General features: G+C 42.2%; 2 protein-coding genes across 5 annotated transcripts in view; one reads left to right on the top strand and one right to left on the bottom strand.

Annotated features, from left to right (window-relative positions):
- The window catches only part of MCPH1 (microcephalin 1), a 228000-nt gene that overhangs the window by 91693 nt on the left and 114392 nt on the right, over positions 1-21915 (bottom strand). The window lies entirely within an intron of this gene.
- ANGPT2 (angiopoietin 2) overlaps positions 1-21915 on the top strand; it is a 56469-nt gene that overhangs the window by 17814 nt on the left and 16740 nt on the right. For both annotated transcript variants that reach the window (XM_060085920.1, XM_060085919.1), the window contains exons 2-4: positions 12164-12319; positions 15754-15875; positions 20853-21085. In XM_060085920.1, the coding sequence (XP_059941903.1) occupies positions 12164-12319; positions 15754-15875; positions 20853-21085 (511 nt within the window). The remainder of the gene's footprint in view (positions 1-12163; positions 12320-15753; positions 15876-20852; positions 21086-21915) is intronic.

Genomic DNA, 21915 nt, shown 5'->3' with positions numbered 1-21915 from the left:
TGCTCTTTTGCATGGGTTCCTTTTGCTCCACAGGCTGCCCGTGACGTGTTTAATTGTACCAGCGATCTGTTATTTAAAACAACTGAGATGTAGTGCACTAACACATCAAACCAGTCCCCAAGGAGCAATATTTACAAGTCAAAATAATAGTCTATTGTGAGAAAGAAAGCAGTGAAAAGTGCTCACAAAGGAATATTATTTAGCAGTTTCAATTTGGTATCATAAGCTTGGCCACAAAACATTCCCAATCCTCATGATTTGGGCAGCTCAACAGGTTTTACATTGAGCAAGTTAGTATGTAAGAAAGGTTCATTTTATGACAAGGTGTAAGTCTATATGGGTGCCTATTTATTTATGTATTTTAAAAATTTATTTACTTATTTATTTTCGGCTGCGTTGGGTCTTTGTTGCTGTGCGCGGGCTTTCTCTAGTTGCGGCGAGCGCGGGCTACTCTTCGTTGTGGTGCGCGGGCTTCTCACTGCGGTGGCTTCTCTTGTTGCAGAGCACGGGCTCTAGGCGCATGGGCTTCAGTAGTTGTGGCGCACACGGGCTCAGTAGTTGCTCCGCGGCATGTAGGATCTTCCCGGACCAGGGATCAAACCCGTGTCCCCTGCATTGGCAGGTGGATTCTTAACCACTGAGCCACCAGGGAAGTCCCTGGGTGTCTATTTAAATGGATTCCTTCTCAGAGTGAAATTTTATTCAAAAATTAGGATGATAAGTAACTAACCATGTAGAAATATAATAATGTGCATTTAAAGTGACATCTTCACTTTATGGCCAAACTTTGCATCTCTATTCTTACTTAACCACTGGAGAGAAAATGACTTCCCTACATATGAATGACATGCCACTGAAACAAACGACTGAAATAAACTCCCTCTAAAAATGAGTCAGAAACAACACCATCCCTAGAACTGGTATTGTGTAAAGAGAAGATTGATACAACATATATTTTGTAGCAAGACACTCTTATTTTGGGTCTGGAGGTCTTGGAAGACGTAATTAGATTTGTCCCAAGTCATCATCACTATTTGCAGCTCCCAGTGGAGGTTCTCTTCTTGTGGGACCAAACTTCAGCCGTCCGCAGCTCTGAGGGCCTGCGAGCCACAGCCAGAAGGGGGACGTGCGTAAAGCTTCCCCATGGCCTTCCAAAGTGAACTGCAGTCCCAGCTGGACTAGCAAAATATTTCATTGGTGAACAGTAAATACTTTGATATATACTTGATACAGTTATCAAATTTCAGATCAAGAAATAAAGATGAGTTATAATTAGTAAAAAATAAAATAAAAAAGCTGTACTACTCTATTTGCCACTTAATTTGGTCATTGAATATTGTTCTCCTTTTGTTGCATTGTTTTCGATTAGAAAAAAAAAATTTTTCTGTTGATCAGGTTTAAAATAAGTTGTTAAAATGCATTACAGCTTTAAAGAGTAATATGCAAAACATAGCCTAATTAAACAAATAATCTGTATTTCTAATGTGAGTTTAAAAAAAGGATTGATCACTTTTTAAGTTTCTTTGCTTTTGCAAAGCGTAGGCAAGTAATACGATTCCTTAAAGCATGCGCACACAGGCCACTGAATTATGTAAATAAATATAAAAATATGAAAACTTTATTGGCTTTAAACCCTTGAGAGGACTGAACCAGAGGTCAAATTAGAGATAATCTAATATATTAGAAGAGGTAAACTCTCCCTCCTTAATGGTTCAGAAAAGCATGAACTTTAGCTGCTATACAATCATAAAATTTTAAAAGCTGCAGCTACAGCTTTATGAACATGAAAAGCAAAATGAACACACTTGTCTAAATATTTCCCGGCATTGTTACTGCAGCAGGTCTGACTAGAGCGTGATGCTGAATGAAGCTCTCTATTTCCTCACCACACACAAGGCACCGTCACACGCACTCGGCTCTTAGAAATGTCAGTCAGTGGAGAGAGTATACACATACATGTTGTATCCATTTATTCAAATCCACTGTAAAGTAGATAGAATGGTTTTGGGGCAAGAGAACATGAACAGTTCAAAAGAGAGCTATACCAGCTGTACCGAGAAAATACCGTAAGAACACATGTTTGCTGATGGTGGGTCAGTAGTACACCATCATATACAAGGGATGGAACACTTTATCGCTGTTCTCATGCAAATCAATCTAGTGTACTTTGGGCACCTTCCAGTAGTATCCTCGAGTTCTCTCCGTTGGAATTCTCTCCACCTTTTGCTAGCAGAGGAGATAAAGCAGCAGAGGGGCTTGGCTGGAGTCTGTTCTGCTGCTCAGCAGGGTGTGCAAGGCCCAGTTCTGACATTTCTCAAGCATTCCCATCTGCATTCCCAACGCCTCCCCCCCCCCAATTCTTTTAAAGAAACAACACAAGCTTCCTGCCTTCCTTATAAAAAACTAGTGTGTCTTGAAAGTATCTTCAAGACAAAAATCATTTAAATTCTTTAAGTCTCTTCCCTTTCATAGCCGTCTAGTATAGTAATTGTGACAGTGTACATTTATTTCATGTTAAAAAGAGAAAAAAAAAATCTGCTTTTGTTCCAAAGATGATCACCCTACCTTGTCCCTAGAAATCTACCCAGGATTTTTGCAAACCCACAGAATACAGAAAGAGCAGAAATGGGGTGGGCATAAATAACCTTTGCGATCTGAATACTTCATCACAGAAGTGGAAAAGTAACACTGTTAACACTTGGTAGCAAGGTTTTCAGGTAAGCACAGGTACACCAGTGCAGTGGTAAGAGTCCTGGACTGGGCACTGGGTCACCAGGGTTTTAATTTTCACTCCACTACTAGCTAACACTGTGACCCAGGTCCTAGAATTCTCATTCATATAATGAGAAAGTTCAGCAATGTTATTGATTTCCAAAGCCTTCCTCCCCACCCAGCTTTTGAAGGTCTGTCACCCCAAAGCCAGGTGACAATGGATGGATATATCTGTATCTACATTTATCTCCACACCTGAGGACATATGTATGTTTATAAATATGTATGTTCATGAATATAAACAAAATGTTTCAAAGATTCTGCCTGCCGCAGAAAGACACTGAAATCATTTACTTACCTTATTTTTTTCTCGGTGCACCTTAATTTCAGACAGGCAAGAACACTTTAGTTTCATTAAAAAAGAAATCCTCAGTATACTGTCATCTAAATTAATCAAATCTTGTTCCCAGAGCTGAATTTCAACGGCTCCCATTGTAATAACTGACAATTCAGTCCCTTTTATAAACGAGAGAATAGTCGCATGTTCCCTTTCTACCTCTGTAGGAAGCATCACTTGCATATCCTAGGCTGTGAACAAAATATCCCAGGCACCAGACCAACGAAGGAGTCTGCAGAGTGTCTTCTGTGCCGTCGGGCATTTGCTGAGGTCGAAGGGAAGTTCTCTCAACTGCTTTGGCCTGCTAAGCTCATGTTCCACCTTCAGCAGATGGTGATCGGTGATCGTGGCCTTGGTTTTGTCTCTGGCTCCACCCTTTCTCCAATCTGTCATAAACACTGACACTTTCAGGAGAGCTGCTTTCACGGCCGCCCTCTCAGCAACGTTACCAAACTGCACATGCCGGGGCTTTAACCCAATGATCGCACACGACCTGGGGCCTGGAGCCGCTCACCTTGGCCTCACCTGCCATCACAGCACAGTCAGGTCCACAGGGCCGCGGGTGAGGCTGTGGGTGCCCCGACCTGGGGTTTCTGCTCTGTGAATGAGGCCCGGGGTCGCCCCTTGCTTCCAGGGAACATCTGGAGACCACGGCCAGTCCTCTGGGCCCCCCTCTGCCAGCCAGTCCCACAGGGAGCAGCCAGTGGACGCCCTGGCGTCCTGGACGCCCACTTCCCGCCTGACCCCCAGCCATGGGGACGCTGGCGCACCCGTGGGCCCCTGCGGCACAGCACACAGCTGGGGAGCTGATGCCGGGGTCGCCCTGCCCCACGAGGGATGGGAGTGCGCTCTCTCTTGCCCCAGGCGGAAGGTTCTGAAACACATTTCCTACGGATCCTCAGAAGGTCCTGTGGGATTTCTCACCAATGCCACAGCGGTGGTCAAGGGTGTCCGCGTGTGTGCCGGCCTCCTCCGCCCAGCTTCCCTCGCCTGTCCCCCTAGGCTGCTCCCTGGGGCCACTTCCTAAGTAAACTTCCCGCTTGTGTGCCTTTGTCTCCGGCTCCGCTTTGGGGGAAACCCAAGCTAAGGCAGCATGAGAATCAAAGGAGATTAAACATATACATATAGATACACATAGAAAGATAGGTAAGATATAGATGTAGATACAGATAGGCGTTTTTCCAGGTGTCAATTGCTATAACTAGCCTTGCTGTATATAAGTGTATACATGACCTAACAGCATCTGCTGCATTTTATTTGCTCCTTGACTTACAAGTATCTGTGAGTGCTGTGAACCAGAGCTCTAGCAGATGTTTGGGTAAATATGTATGTACGTTAAGAGCCCTCTTAAGAGCTGTATCTTGTGTAAAACATGACCCCTTTTCCTATATGAAATGCCCAAACAAATTTATGTTGCTGTACCAGCCTCATTATGTTTGCATAAATTTAAAAGGGATGCTATTGATGAAAAATAGCCTTTTTATCAATAGGAAATGACTGGAACATTTTGAGGGGAAAAATACATTTTCTCCTTAGATTTTGGAGTGATGGTAAGGGCAACATACAAAGAGGCAAAGAGATAGTGTATGTGATAAAAAAAAAACCAATTAAATAATGAAAAGGAATATATAGTTATGCCCACAAATAAAAGCAAAGACATATGACTTGATGGAGCAGAGATATACTGGTGAACTCAGATTATTTACAACTTTATCTGTCCCAGGAGGAGGGGGACAAGCTACGAACTTCAGTACGGCAGCAACTAGTGACTACGGTGCTATGCCTTATAACGTCTTCCAAGTTTACAGTCAGCACAGGGCACACTTTTAGTCTCTCTGTACTAGTGAAAATAGGAACGGGGTTATCTAGACACAGGATCAGATAACAGAACGTCATTCACAAATGATAAATGTAGTTATGGAGGACAGAAGCAGGTGTGCTTATTAACCACCCAGAAAACCTGTGCCATCAGGGCCTTGCTTCCCTTGATATACTGTCTGCCGGACCCTGGAGAGGACAGAAAGGGCCAGAATGGAAGGCAAGTGGCTTTGATATGGGCTCTTCTAGGAGACATGAATTCAAGTATGGCATCAATACAAAAAGGACATGGAAAGACTCCCCAGCTCATGGGGTATTTGAGCATCATCTCCAAAATGTGGAGCAATGCATTTGCCCCTAGTCCCCTGCAAGGTCTGAGATGACAAAGGTTTGCCTGAGACATGCATCTCCCAGCCTTTCCCCCTTTAACATCTGCATCTCTCCTCAAACACTGCTGAGGACACAACTGCTTGGGCAGTCAAATGTCCAGATTAATAAACAAACCAAACCAAACCAAACCAAAACAAAACAAAACCTTATATGGAGGGAGAAGAAAGCCCAGTTTTGCCACTTTTCTGTCTGAAGACCTCCAAAGACGTTTTAGTTTCCTCATGACAGGGACCCAAGAACATTAGGTCATAAGCCTTCCAAACAGAATATCCCTTGATTTAATGATCTTGCATTCACGTTTCCAAACTAATTATCGGAGCAAATGTTTTGCTCGTTGTTCCAGTGCGGATGGCTGGAGAGTGGCTTCAGGATCGCTGTATCCCAAGCAAAGAAGAACGTAAACCTGTAGTATTAGGAGGTTTAAAAATCAATGAGACAGGGCCTCCCTGGTGGCGCAAGTGGTTGAGAGTCCGCCTGCCGATGCAGGGGATACGGGTTCGTGCCCCGGTCTGGGAGGATCCCATATGCCGCGGAGCGGCTGGGCCCGTGAGCCATGGCCGCTGAGCCTGCGCGTCCGGAGCCTGCGCGTCCGGAGCCTGTGCTCCGCAACGGGGGAGGCCACAACAGTGAGAGGCCCGCATACCGCAAAAAAAAAAAAAAAAAAAGAAAGAAAGAAATATTGGGGGCCTCCCTGGTGGCGCAAGTGGTTGAGAGTCCGCCTGCCGATGCAGGGGATACGGGTTCATGCCCCGGTCTGGGAGGATCCCATATGCCGCGGAGCGGCTGGGCCTGTGAGCCATGGCCGCTGAGCCTGCGCGTCCAGAGCCTGCGCGTCCGGAGCCTGTGCTCCGCAACGGGGGAGGCCACAACAGTGAGAGGCCCGCATACCGCAAAAAAAAAAAAAAAAAAAAAATCAATGAGACAAAATGAAATGTTTTTGATATCGAATCGCAACACACAAGGACATGGGGCTCTTTGAAGAGAGCGGGCAATGGTGTAGCATCTGCCTGCAGAAAGGGCAAAGCCTCCTGGCAAAGGAGATGCAGACAAAGGCCAGAGGGATGAAGCAGCCTACGTGGCCTGGCACATCCAGGAGGCAGGTGAGCACAGGACGTGAGGCAAGGAGATCACAGGGCACAGGCCGAGAAGGGTGTGTGCTGCGCTTTGCCTCACAGGAGCAGGCACAGGGCAGTACGTGAGCTGCAGGGGATCAAGCTGCAGCGAGCACCCTGCACACCTCAGGTGGGACGGAGGCAGAGTTAGGGGCTGCGTCACAACCCAGAAGACAAAGGAGGGCAGACCTTGGTGGGAAGAAGGGATCAAGTCAGAGGCATGAGTGAGGTAGGAAAAAACATCCTTTTTTTGTGGGGGGGGGGGAGTGGAAGAGACAACAGTTCCAGTATCTTGTTTCCAAACTGAAATGCTACAGAATAAAATGCTTCCAGTGAAACCGCAAGGTACGTGTTAACGCCCTGGGGAACTCAGGTTATTCAGATGGCCAAAACCTGATGGACTAAAAGGCAGCAGGACACGGAGCTTTGTTTAAGTAGAAGTGATCTCTCAACCAGGACCTATATAGTTGGTAAGGGACCAACATCAACATCTTGAAGTTAGGGATGATTTTCGTATACTATCTATGTTCTCAACCAGGATCTATATAGTTGGTAAGGAACCAACATCAAAATCTTGAAGTTAGGGATGATTTTTGTATACTATCTATGTTTTCCTGTCCCCAGCCAATTCTGAGATTACTTTCCTTTTGGTACAAAAAGTGATGATGATAATCTTGGTGAAAAGGAAGATGGCCAGGGAAACACTTTGGTGTGTAATCAATCTGCCACGGTTGCTTCATAAATGGACTTATTTTTCCTGTCAAATTATTTTTCCAAATGTTTGGGGAGTAATGAAAAACCTCAGGACATATTTTACATTGAAAAAAAAATATATGTCTATGTTGTGTTAAAATATTTTCTTCTGGCTGCTTGAATTTCAATGTGTTGCCAACTTTTGAAAGATGGTGTTTAGGGTGTAATTCTTTTTAGCGAATAAAAAATAATATCAAGCAAGAATCTATGCAACTATAAGCACAGCAATAGCCTTACGAGGTTCATTTAAGTTTGGATAATCCATCTGAACCCGAAGGAAACAGAAACAGCTCAAGGACCCACACATGGAAGCATGCTTGGACCATTAATTAGGACGAGGACAAAATGAACGTCCACACAATTCTTTCTAACTTGTAATGGGAGCCTTTCCGAGGCACTTGGACCCACAAATGGGAATCACTGCCTAATCATCTTCAGACGTGAGGGCAGTGTCAAACATTCCTGCAAAATATGAGTATGTGAAGCCACCCATGTGAAACGAGAAAGAACCATATCCCTCCCTGGGGAGGCTCAAGTGTCTTGGAACTGTTTTGATAAGAGTGGCTAAGCGCAAACAGCAAGGACGGGAAACTTTTGCAGGAGGAGAGTGGGAGCAGGACGCTGCCAGGGAGAGGAAAGATCTCGTCTGCTTCGTATTCTTTCTTGTGCTAAGACCTCCTTATACTCGAGTGAACTTTCATTGGGCCGATTTCTATATTTCTGGGTTTCAGTTGCAGACAATTAAATACAGGAGATACTAAACAGAAAGACGTTTTTAGGCAACAAACTGGAAAAGAACTAATTTGTCAACCTCAAGAGTTGGGGGGATTTCCAAGCACATGTATCCATGTGGATCAGCCAAACTGGCTTCATTTCCAGATTTGGTCTTATGCTCAGGCACATGCAGTGATTTAGGGAAAGCCTGCATTAAATGGGAAATTTTCACACTACATAATGAATGTTCAGAGTCTTTCTCTCTAAAAATTACTACTAGTCTTTGGGGTGAAAAATACCCATTTGTCATGTCCCAGGAGATAAAAATCGTCATGGGTAGTCTTCAAATCTAGGCTTTTCTATTAGTAAAAATAACCCCCCCCCCCCACTTCCTTAACTGTGTGGTAGGTGGTCTATCTTTTTCTTTAAGGCACTGAGAAGCTGGGACATTGGAAGGTACGCTCACATCCATTTTGGGATGTACCACTTCTGGCTGTTAAAAGGCAGGAAGTGCGCTGTGCCCTCTGGGTTGAACTACCAGTCTGCTCCAGGCACCCCAGCCCAGAAGTGCCCATGTGAGACTGGGCACCTGTGGTCCATGGAAAGAGATGAACACAGTAACTGAGACATGGAAGTAACCAACAAACATCAAGTAGAGTTACTGTGGTTGTTACTGCTGCGACCGTTTCTGGGACTAAGTACGTTCTTAACTCTTAGAGTACTCAACTGTCATGTCACCCATCTCTTTAAAAACCTTAATTTAATTTTGCTGCATCAAGTGTGAAAGCACAGATCTTGTTGAGAATCAACACAAAATATCTGATACTTGATATTCCTGTTTGCGTTTTACTTTTCTCTCAGAGACTTCAATTAGTTAGCAATTGGGTCAGTATCAGAGAGGATTTTACTTTTTTTAGTTGTATATATTATATAAAGAAACTATATATGTATATACTATATATAGTATCTATATACACACATCACATGTATACACAGATCTGTAACTTGCTTCAGTGTAAGATTAACCTCCTCCCCGCAACATACCATACACATATACTTTCACACACGCGTAAGGAGTACACAGACTTTGTCATCCTGAAAAGCTGAAAAAATAGTGACTTAGAAAGCATTTATATTCTATTGTTTTCAAGCTGAAAGATATGGCCATAGAGTTAAGAAATTTTATTTTAAAAATTCAGGTCTTTTATGTCTTAAAGTTCTTGAATCTAATTTTAAATTGGAACTTGACTTTAAAATGTCAAATTATAAACAATCCTCTCAGGTGTCTTGTTGATTGTAACCACATTTGACTCATTAGTTCTACAGTCGGGGTTGAGGATGATGAAGGATTCATTTTCCCCTTCTAGTTATGCAATTTAGAGCGAAACAAGATAGAAACGTTTTTATTTAGCTCTTAAGTACTCAAATCAACAAGAAGATTAAGACTTATTTCTACTAGTTTGTAACTTACTACTTCAGAGTATGTACCTAAACCAAACCTCAGCTTAAGTATATCTTTACTAGTTCGAAACTTCCCAGAATAAGTCTTTCTAAATATTATCTTTGCTGGGTGTTAAGAGTAACTAAGACAACTCTTCTGGATGACTTACATAGCTTTAACTTTAACCTCAAAAATTCCATTATTCCCATGGTAGTGAGAGAGAGAGAGAGAGAGAGACAGAGACAGAGAGCGAGCAGACAGCGAGGGAGGGAAGGAGGGAGGGAGGGAGGGAAGGAGAAATTACAAACTTCTATCCATGAGCTGTTTTATATCATGTATTTAAATCGTAAAAAGTTACAATTTTTAAAAGGTCGGGGAAAGGGGAAAGGAAAGACTGAATTAAGAAAGAAAGACCACAATCGCCGAAAGGCCTGAGCTAGTCAGTACTAGCTAGTTAATAAAAGGGTAACAAGGGTTATCACACTTCAGATTATATGCAGTCTATACTATACATGTTTGTTGGACTGCCAAGCAGTAGTACCTGACTTTTTTCCTACGGTGGTCTTTTCTATTTTGACCACTTCTCATATTGAGAAGTAAAGGCTTCAACTACAAGATTTTACAAATGATCAGGATTCTAGTAAGTGTCAGTCTTCATGCTATATTTGATCTGCCCAAACCAAGGGAGAACCAGGGGGTGACTGTGAACCATCAAGATAACCAGCACGGAGGGAGATGGGCAGTGCGTGGGATGGAGCTGATGCAAACCAGCATGGAATCAGTAACCCTACAGCTCTCACACTAACCCCAACCCTGCACCACCACTCAGGGCACAGTGTGTAAGCTGCACCAACAAAGAAGCCCTTGATTGTCGGGGGAAACTCGACCCTGTCCGTTCCATTTTCTCACTCTTATAGGCAGAAGCATAGAATTACTCAGGCGTTAACACTTTAGGAGAAATAAGGTTTGATGACTAGCTCTATGAATGGTTTCTCTGCAGAGAATGATGAGTTGTAAAGAAAGGCACTATAAGCAGATTTTGTTTTTAAATAAGCAGTTTGATAATCAACTTTCAATTATCCAATTTAATAAAAAAGTTTTTTGAGTTATAACTATGTGAAAAAGAAATGAAAATAAAAATAAGGTTTCTGTCCTCATGACCTTATAGTTTAGACCAATGACTGGAATTGTGGCTTCCATGATTGGATCATTAAGAAAAACAAAGAAAGAAAATGAAGTTTTAAGTACCTGAAGTTACACACGCACAATGCCTTTAAAAGCAGAGCTTAATTAATCCTTAAAACACTCCTCTGACCAAACCAAAACCCTATTATATATACGAGGACACTGTGGCCCTCCCCAAAGTTGAGCAACTCACCTAGAGTCCAAGGAAAATAGGGGAGCAGGTGCGCACAGCCTGAAGCCCACATGTTCCTTCCCACACACCTGGCTGGCCTGCATCTGTATTCTTTTTTTAATTAATTAATTTATTTTTGGCTGCATTGGGTCTTCATCGCAGTGCGTGGGCTCTCTCTAGTTGAGGTGAGTGGGGGCTACTCTTCGTTGCAGTGCACAGGCTTCTCATTGCGGTGGCTTCTCTTGTTGCGGAGCATGGGCTCTAGGCATGCGGGCTTCAGTAGTTGTGGCTTGCGGGTTCAGTAGTTGTGGCGCATGGGCTTAGCTGCTCCGCGGCATGTGGGATCTTCCCAGACCAGGGATCGAACCCATGTCCCCTGCATTGGCAGGTGGATTCTTAACCACTGCGCCACCAAGGAAGTCCCTGCATTTGTACTTAACTGTATATTTTTACTGCCAAAGACACAGGCACCTACACCCATGGCAGTGAATTAGCTTGTTGACGCTCTTGCATGTAAGCGAGTGTTAAAATGAGCAGGCACGCCCTCGGTCCATGGGAGAAGAACCAATCCTGATGGTCATGTGAAATAATGAACAGACCAGACTAGGATTAAGTCTGCCTGATAGAGAAAATGACGAGACCGTGAAAAATGCCCACCTTAGAGAACTGAACAGGTCTAATGTGTGATGACCTCAGTAAGAGGGAAGGTAGGGGGGTGGTCACTGCAGAATGTGGCCCTGAGTTACAGGGAAAATCCAAAGGTGCACCCCTCCTCAACCTCTATCTTAAGAGAGTCTTCTGAAGCCCGTATTTTGAGAAACCACAAGTCTAGAAAGTGGTAGAAATAGTGATGCTTCTTCATACCAGATTTTCATTTCCTGCGTAACGTGGATGCAACACAGCGAAATCCTGGTGGCCCTTCCTGCCGCACGGCACGGCCATCTGCCCACCTCTGAGCTGTGGTTTTACCACCTCCCTTGCCTGTGTGCACTTCCAGGGCTGTCTAAACCGTCTGTCTCCCACACATGCTGTTACTGGGCTGCCAGATTTTGAATTAACATCAAATCACACTGTCTTTTACTGCTATAGTAATAAGAAAAACCCAGCAAGATTGCAAAGGCAGAGCAAGGCACAAGACTTCCAAGAGGTGCTTTAAAAGACAGGGAGGGCTTCCCTGGTGGCGCAGTGGTTGAGAGTCCGCCTGCCTACGCAGGGGACGCGCGGGTTTGTGCCCCGGTCCGGGAAGATCCCACGTGCCGCGGAGCGGCTGGGCCCGTGAGCCATGGCCGCTGAGCCTGCACGTCCGGAGCCTGTGCTCCGCAACGGGAGAGGCCACAACAGTGAGAGGCCCACGTACCGTAAAAAAAAATATAAATAAATAAATAAATAAAAGACAGGGAAACTAATTAGGAATAAGGTTTCTGATCATTCGACTCATGACTGTCTTCCTGACACTTGTTCTTTTCTAGCTTGAGAATTACATCCAGGACAACATGAAGAAAGAAATGGTGGAGATACAACAGAACGCAGTGCAGAACCAGACCGCAGTGATGATAGAAATAGGAACCAACCTGCTAAATCAAACCGCAGAGCAGACCCGGAAGTTAACTGATGTGGAAGCCCAAGTAAGTAGTGAAATAGGAAACACAGAATGGCCCAGCCAGACAAACACTAGCACAAAATCGTTACCTAATGAAACAAGGGAAAAGCAGAGAAAGCGCAAGGGTAGAGGAAAAAAGGATGATTGATAAGAAATTAAGAATTTGCGTCTAGACAGAACTTTAAAATCAGGAAATATATTTTCATTGTTACTACTGAAGTTACATTACCTTTACTCTACTGAGGACATACACACCACGTTCATGTTCTTCGTACTTGACTACAAGAGAGATGGTCCTCTGCCTCACTGGAATTTTCTGGGCTTGAGATAAACTCTCCATTTCTGGGCCCTTCACTGTTGTGTGCATCTGAGACATGAAAAGCACTGAGGTAGAGTGCTGGAAGCTTTGTGCTTAACCCGAACTCTCGAGTTAAGATGAAAGCTAAGTCTCACAGAACTGCCAAAACAATTCGTGGTGTGTGTTTGTACAATTTGTGGTGTGAATTTATAGAGAGAGAAGCAAAGAGAAGAGTAAGAAGACGTGGTTGAGGCACAGAGAGTGTTTAGCCACCAGCCCAGAGCCTTGAGTTCCGTGATTAACTGGACACGCGAATCTCAACAAGGCACTAGCTTTCCCTGGCCTCCGAGGTTGGGACTATGAAAGGGGGGTGGGGGGTGCTGGCCAGCTGACTGACTGCCAACTTCCCTTTTAGCTTTAAGATTCCATGAGCTATCAATTAATAGTAGTAGGAAAGAAGAATATGGAATACGAAAATATTAGAAGAATAACAGGAAAACATTAAAACAAAATTCATCTGGAGCCATGCTGAATGACAAACAATATGTGACCCAATAAGAAGAGTCCGGGTGGGGGGAAAAAGTGCTGCTGGGGGTATTTACTGAGATGTTTCAAGTTCAAGCCTTGTCATCAGTGAAATGGCCTTCTGGGTCCTAACTGTAGCTTCTTTACAGTCTTATGAAGTTAGTATCTTCCAACCCTGAGTTATAAATAATGCTCAAAAAAAAAAAACAAGTATAGATTTAATTGTAAACGATCCCCATGACATATTATTCTTTTTTTTTTTTTTTTTTTTTTTTGCTGTACGCGGGCCTCTCACTGCTGTGGCCTCTCCCGTTGCGGAGCACAGGCTCCGGACACACAGGCTCCGCGGCCATGGCTCGCGGGCCCAGCCGCTCCGCGGCATGTGGGATCCTCCGGGATCGGGGCACGAACCCGTGTCCCCTGCATCGGCAGGCGGACTCTCAACCACTGCGCCACCAGGGAGGCCCGACATATTATTCTTATGTGCCACTTAAGCTAAAAGACCAAGAAATGCCAAAACATCAGTCAGGAGGGGATAAGAAATAAGGGAAATGATAAGCTTTCCAACTGTAATAAGCCCACGTTGAGAAGGGCACCAGCATTCTTTCATTGTCTCTCTGAGAACTACTGGATGAGGTAGAGAGAACAGGAAGGGGGTGGTAGGAGAATAAAAGATTTTTATCTGAATATAGAATAAGAAGTTATTTGCTTATCACATCTTTCCATAACATCAGAGCAGTTTAGGACAAATATAAATATCTTACACAACAGGTCACAAGGTACTGAAAACTGTAATCCTCAGAGGTAATAAAATACAAAAAGGAGAAGACACAAAAATCTAAAAGTAAATGTATCAATATATCCATTGTCAATTGTTAGAATAAATTAGTAAAGTTTAGGTCACATCCCACCTTTGGGTAGTAAAACTGTTGAGCAATTAAGCCCTTCAAAAAGCTGTCCTGGAAGTATAACATTGCCTATGGTTCAGATAAGAGAAATAAAAAAGTATAAGGTACAGAGCAATGATGTAAATCTTTGCCATCCTGTGTAAGTTAGGCTTACTAGCATTTAATGAGGTTTTGTTGGGCCACATGATATAAAAAATCTATTGTGAAACTAGATATCACCTGATCCAGGATAACAGGAAAATAGGAAGATGGCTGGAAAGAAAACAGCCTATAATGTCCAACTGAACACATTAAGACGGCGGAACCCAAGCAAGGACATCAAGGGACCGAATTACGTACCAACTTACTTAAGGCATCTGCTGGGTAGCTACTATGTGAAATGGGTTAAATCCGAACATGAAAATTTCTGATACGAAAATTCTTCCAGCCTGTCAGGGTGTCAGACTATTAAACCAGACTGTGAGGGGTGGTTGGAGGCCTGAGAACTCAGAGAGAACAAACAACCATGTGACCTGGGTAACTTAGAGTCACCTGCAGCTGGAGGCCTTCAGAAAAGTGATGGAAAACACCACAACTGGTCCTGGGTGGGTCAGGACCCACACACCATCCTCCCACCCCTCCCCCACTGAACTCATTTCATAGCTCTTAGGAGCTAAATAGAAGACCAAGTTTCCAGGTCCTTCTATCAATAACCAACACAGAATGTCTGGGCCCCAAAAGATGTAGGCCAAATCTATATTCCGGGTGTTAATATTAAATCACACCCTGAGGTTGGCCAATGCCTTCTTTCATGTGCAGAAGTGTTCATGGTATGAAGGCATCCAGCTTTGACTAAGGACCAGACCATCCCTAAACCTGCACGGTGGGGCTGGGCTGCCGCTTTCATGAATGACACAGACCCCGAGCAAACAATGCTTCTTTCAAGGACCCTCATTCTGGGCAACAATTCTGCCTGACACTTACACATGATGTCACATCCTGAGTAACCATGACACAGAGGATGTGAGTCATGGACTCTTCCTGCTAAAACGCAGCCAAACGCGAAAGAATTCATTCTTTAAGTTGTTTGAACACAATGGGAACAGAGATACCGCACGTGGTCTATGTCAGAAAGGCCCACAAAGCAAAACTGACCTCCTACTTCATATTGATGTTCTTGTTTCCTGATGGGTTTACATGATTTTTAAAATAGGAAAAAGAGCAGTGGAAAGGGGTGGGGGGCGGAAAGAGAAAGAAAGACTAAACAAGTGAATACAAACAAGGAAACGCTGGGCTAAAAATGCGCTACGTTCTTATAGAATGGAAGTATGTGACTTCTGAACACTTGGTCTACCGGCAGATGTGAGACAAGCATTTTGTCTTGAGCAGAGGAAAAGCCTCTTTTCATTTATCAGCAACTTCCGATATATTAAACATGACCATTTTATACTCTCAATTATCTCACTGTGTGAAACGGTAAAACGTGGCAGAATAAGATAATGAACATTATTTGACACAAACACCATCGTTCAGAACTATTAAACCCTTTATAGTCATCATTAAACACATGATGAAAAAAATGTTTAACACACTGATGTAATCCAGCACCACATGCCTTTTCTGAAAATGAAAAATATGCCAAATTAAGATGCTTGGGTAAGTAAGTAACATTTTAGTTATGTTTTCCTATAATTTAGATAACTTTATGTCTAATTAAAAATAATAGGAATTTTATTTTGTTACATTTAGGTATTAAATCAGACAACAAGACTTGAACTTCAGCTTCTGGAACATTCCCTATCTACAAACAAATTGGAAAAACAGATTTTGGATCAGACGAGTGAAATAAACAAACTGCAAGATAAGAACAGGTAATAAAAATACAAAGAAATGTATAATCCAGAACTGTACACTTTCTAGATATGAAAGCCTATTTCATATGACTATTAATTATAAGCGTGGCTTCCAAAATGCTGAATTTCTTAACGTATAGTACAAGAATCAGAAACCTTGTGAGGGGAAGGTAGGGAGAGGGTTTGGAGAAAAATACTGGAAGGGCATCACCTTCTAAAACAGTCTTCAACTTTGTTTTTCAATCCTCTGACCCCTTAAAGATCCTCTTACACTAACCTCCGAATTCTACCTCCATATTATGCACGAATCTATGGAAAACTACTGCCAGGGTTGTGCAGTAAAAGTCACACTGGCTGGGGCATTTTGATATTAACTTTACCAAGTTCTTTGCCTCTGAGGACTTAGTTTATTCCAATGCAAAACGGTCTACAGCAGGAAAACTACACTTTATTGTAAACCAATGCACATTTCATGATGCAGTATTTACTCTTAAAGCGTATGATAAAGTAAAAACAAAAGTTAATACTAAATATGGTTATATTAATATCTAAATAAATATTAAAAAATCCCAAGAAAACCAATACAAAAACTAAGATTATGGATGACCAGTGGGGATGGTTTTCATAGGTTTATTCCAGGTGGGGACATATGAGGATAATTCTATTCACATTCCAGGTGTGCTTACTTCCTTGTTTCTAATCGGGATATGTACACATGACATGGAGAATGGTCAGGCAACAACACACCCTAATTCACAATTAAATAATTCTTTATTCTTAACCAAAAATGACTGTAAGCTTGTTGTCTTATAATCATTCTTTCCTGTTAATCAAGAACTAAGCTGAAACAATTATTCTGTTCTTTGACTAACAAGTTGGACTCATTATTGATTTAGGGTTTTGAAAAGCAAGTAGATTTTTTTTTTTTTTGCGGTATGCGGGCCTCTCACTGTTGTGGCCTCTCCCGTTGCGGAGCACAGGCTCTGGATGCGCAGGCTCAACAGCCATGGCTCACAGGCCCAGCCGCTCCGCGGCACGTGGGATCCTCCCAGACCGTCCCCCGCATCGGCAGGCGGACTCTCAACCACTGCGCCACCAGGGAAGCCCGCAAGTAGATTTTTATTCCAAATATTTTAACGTTTCAAATTTTTCTCTTCTGCAAAGTAATAAATAAAAGTCTGAGACCAATAATTGAGATATAACAGTCTCTCTAGTTTCATGTTGTTAAAAGGGCCTTATTTAATGTTCTTTTGAGTGGGCTGCAGTAATACTGGACGCCCTGGTACTGGACATGGTTCCCAACTTAGTTTTCTAAGTTAGTATGCAAGGATGCTAAAATGATCACTTACACACGTCAGTTACATTACCCAGGCACCATCTTTGTAAATTTTTGTCAAATTGTATTGCCCTTTGCCTAAAAAAGTGTGCATCTTATTCCCAAATCAAGACACACTGCTTAATATTTTCATTTACCACAAGGTGCAAACTTTCCTATACAAAGTCAACTTGAATTGCTGTGAAAAAACAATTGACAACTTTCACTACGTTTTCTGATCATCCACGATTTGATGAAATTCCTACGTATGTTAAAGCTTTACAATGTACAAAATAGCGATTGCAACCACACAGAAATCTGCTGTGTTTTCTGATAATTCTTGCTCAAATGATCCTTCACATTTTTTTCTCCTTAATCCTTCACAATTTTTCCCAGGTTAATTGACATTCGACCAGTGATGTGCTTTGCCAATAATTTCACTCCATTTTTATATGAAATTATATTTAAACATCCCAACATTTTCTCCGTAAAACTACCTTGTCGAATAAACATCTCTAACAAACTAAAATCCTACATGACTTGCAGCACCAGAGCACCACAACTTGGACAGCAAACATCTACCTCAGACTGGAGTTGCATAAGAACTGTTTCTGAATGACCTGCCACAGTGCAGACACTGAAAGGCGTAGCTTTTATCAGCTGACTTATAAAAACCGTACGTAACAAATCTAAATCTATACCTGCAGGAAGAATAACCATTTTAGCAGCTGCAGAAATCATGCTCTCTTTTGTCACAAATATGAAATGAAATGGCAATAATAATGTTTTTTTCATCAACAACTGTAAGTAAATAAAAATAAGAAAATCGTGTTGATGATTCTACATCTTTCAGTGAGTTTGGCATGCTGTTTTCAGGTGCCTTAATTTTTTTTTTTTTTTTTTTTGTGGTACGCGGGCCTCTCACTGTTGTGGCCTCTCCCATTGCAAAGCGCAGGCTCCGGATGCACAGGCTCAGCGGCCATGGCTCACGGGCCCAGCCGCTTTGCGGCATGTGGGATCTTCCCAGACCGGGGCACGAACCCATGTCCCCTACATCGGCAGGCGGACTCTCAACCACTGTGCCACCAGGGAAGCCCTGGTGCCTTAAATTTTGACTAGCCTAAGATTTCATCTGCAGGAACATCATTACAAAAATACGTGAATGTGTTGCACGTTTGACAAACCACATTTTAAATTATCTTCAATAATTCCCCCAATGTACAACTGTCTTCTTCATGGAACAGTTTCCAATGAAGTCAAAGTACTTATTAGTTAACATTTTTCTGAAAATTGCCACTACAACACTTTTTGATTCACCAGCTGAAGTTGAAAATTACTATGCCTTTTTCATCTTATCATCCTTTTTTTTTTTTCCTTCTAAAATAAGTGATTGATTTAGGGGCTACTTGTACCAGTTCAGTTATATTGTGATATTGTTATATGATTATTGTTATTGAAAAATGTTGTCATTGACACTGTCCCCTTCTGAAGAGAGGCAAGGGCCTCCCTGGTGGCGCAGGTGGTTGGGAGTCCGCCTGCCGATGCAGGGGATACGGGTTCGTGCCCCGGTCTGGGAGGATCCCATATGCCGCGGAGCGGCTGGGCCCGTGGGCCGTGGCCGCTGAGCCTGCGCGTCCGGAGCCTGCGCGTCCGGAGCCTGTGCTCCGCAACGGGGGAGGCCACAGCAGTGGGAGGCCCGCATACCGCAGGAAAAAAAAAAAAAAAAAAAAAAAAGAGAGGCAATAAAAACTCATAAAAGAAACATGATTCAGCCTTGATGTTTCCACCAACAAGGATATTTCCCCACATTTCTCAACAGACCATGAATTATGTTAATATAAAGTTAAGCTGTACCTAAGTCCAACTGTTATGGTGATGATCAAGTTGACCATCCTGTATCAGAAATTCAAATAAGATGCTAATAAGCAAAGTGTCAGGCAATGCAGGCATTCTCCACCCTGCCCCATCCTCCTCCCATCACCCATCACGTCAACACTGACCATGGCATTTGCTGCGCTGCACAAAGTTCTTGCTATGAGTTTATGCTCTATTCTCATCTGTTTTATCCCATTTATTTAATTTCCTTTTATAAAAAAAAAAGAAAAGCTTATTGCAACCCACTAAATTGATTGCACAAGCCAGTAACAGGTCCAGATGAGCATTTTGCAAAACGTTGCTCTAAAATCTGATCTCTGAGACTCTTTACAGCCTTAAATGCAATGATACATGGTGCTGCTCACAACCAGCCTGGTCTGGGATGACCCGATGCTGGGCTTAACTCTTCAGTACCTGCTCGTATTTAATCTTAAGATTAAATCTTTTAGATCAGGATGTGACTGACCTCTGGATTATACTGGTAGAGGTTTGGGAGAAAGAAAAAAAAAATTTTTTTTTAATATCCATCCCAGAGTATTCACACTCTCATTCACACTCTGGACTGTGTGATCATCACATCTTTCTTTTATGCCTCTTCACAGAATATTAAAGACAACAAAAGATTGGCTGGATAACAAATGTCAGCAACATCACTTTGAAGGCAGTATAGATGAGAGATTTTAAAATGTCCATACATTTTATGTTAATTGTCTAGGTGAACCATTGTAGGAGTATCTCCTATTGCCTGTACGCTGATGGTCCTAGAAATGATTTTAGGTAGAAAAGAAAAAACTTACGCATTTATTTTTAGGTTACCTTCTTCTTATGGTAAGTCATCTTGGTTTCTAGATCAATGAAAGTGATACACAAGTTAAAAAAAATAAGTTAGCTGATATCAGTAAAATATTAAGAAATAATAGTTGAAAAAATGGATATGGTGCAACTGATGAAAGTCGAAAGCAAATGTCTGCATCACAGTAACGGATTATTTCTTGACTTGGTACTTTGACAGTATACTTATTGTCACACACTGGTGTACAATGACTATTGGACTGGGATAAATTTAAGAGCTGCAACTGTATTTCTGATAATAATAATGATGAATACTGATTGTTAATGCTCGTAGGTAAGACCTGTAATGGGTAGTTTGTCCCTTGGCTGAGTAATGTTGTTTCCAGGGTTAAAGGTTCAGAAAATGTTACTGCCCCCAAAAAGGAACAAAAGACCCATGGATTATTTGAACTAGAAGGGGTCTCAGAGAGCATCATCTAATCTAATGCCTTCACTATGGATAGAGATTTATTTCTGTAGGTGGACTTTCCCTTAGATAGATATACACCTGAGACCCAAGGAGGGGATGGTCTGCCCGGTAACCCAGGGGGTCACGTGCAGAGGCAAGGTTCTCAGCCCGGGGCTCTCCCCACTGACCCACAGGTGTTCCCAAACCAAGGGCACCTTGTCATTGTCCAAGTTCCTCTTCAGCAGAACCATGGTCTTCAAATGCACTGCATGCAGTAACTTCTAGTTATGAACCTTACATTTTCACTGGGGTACTTTCTCCTCATGTCATATCTATGTCCTCTATCTGATCTCAGCAAGTTTGAGAGCTTCTTCAGGGCTGTGGCAACATCTTGTTACTTTATAACTCCTTTAACATCTTAACAGAGTGCCCTGAAGAAGCAGAACTTCAATAAATATAAACGACTGTATAAGGATTATGAAACTGACTAGCCATTTACAAAGCACTTGGCTTTGATGGTGATCAGAAAATCCTTCACTAACTAACAATTATTTCCCTTTACAAGTTTCCTGGAAAAGAAAGTTCTAGATATGGAAGACAAGCACATAGTTCAACTTCAGTCAATCAAAGAAGAGAAAGATCAGCTCCAGGTGTTAGTATCCAAGCAAAATTCCATCATTGAAGAACTAGAAAAACAACTGGTGACGGCCACGGTGAATAACTCAGTTCTCCAAAAGCAGCAACATGACCTGATGGAGACAGTTCATAACTTACTGACTATGATATCGACATCAAACTGTAAGTAAAGTTTACATATAAGTTTTTCTTCAGTTTTATCTGCCAGTAGTCGACGAACCTTTCAAAATTCTAAAAAAGGCTCTCATCTTTCAGAAAAAGCACATTTCTCTTACATATTTCATATGAATGCTTTATAGGGTCTCAATATGGGATCGATTAAAAAGGAGGAAGAGGGGAAGGGGAATATATATTTATACTAATTATTATGAGGCAAACCAACCCAAACAGACTTCTGTTCATGGGCTCAGAGAGTCTACTTTTAGTTAGTTCCATTGCTAACTAGATGTTTGGGGCTGGGTAAGTTACTAAACCATAGTGGACATTTTTTTATTTTTTAAGAGGGAGAAACAATCCTAGGCCCGTAGGGTTGTTGTGAAGATTAAATGAGATAATATTGGTACTTGCAGTAACTGGCATAAGATTGGTACCCAAGAAATGCCAGTTTCCTTCTCTCACCACATCCTTAACTACATCTTGCCTTCCTTATTCCTGTTTGACCTTTCAACTTCTCTTCAATATTAGAGGGAAGAAGGGATACATCTTCAGTCATTAATTAGAGACATGATACACAACCTGTGTGGTATTTTTAAGTTTTTTTTTTTTTCTTAAACTTTGGGTCTAGTTCTTGCTATGGTTTGTTTCATAGTGTCCTTTCAACTGTATTCTTTTGACACAGATGCACTTTACATATGATTCATGTAGAGACCCTCTTCACCTCCATAAGAAATATGTTCTCACATTTTCCTTGACTCATACAGTTATCCCCACTTTAATTACAGAAACATTTAAACAAGGTTTCTACTTAAACAAGGAAGCAAACAAACAAAAAC

Source organism: Mesoplodon densirostris, chromosome 20, assembly GCF_025265405.1.
Source record: "Mesoplodon densirostris isolate mMesDen1 chromosome 20, mMesDen1 primary haplotype, whole genome shotgun sequence".
Taxonomy (NCBI): Eukaryota; Metazoa; Chordata; class Mammalia; order Artiodactyla; family Ziphiidae; genus Mesoplodon; species Mesoplodon densirostris.
Note: the sequence above shows the minus strand (reverse complement) of the source record. Positions and strands in the feature narration are given on the sequence as shown.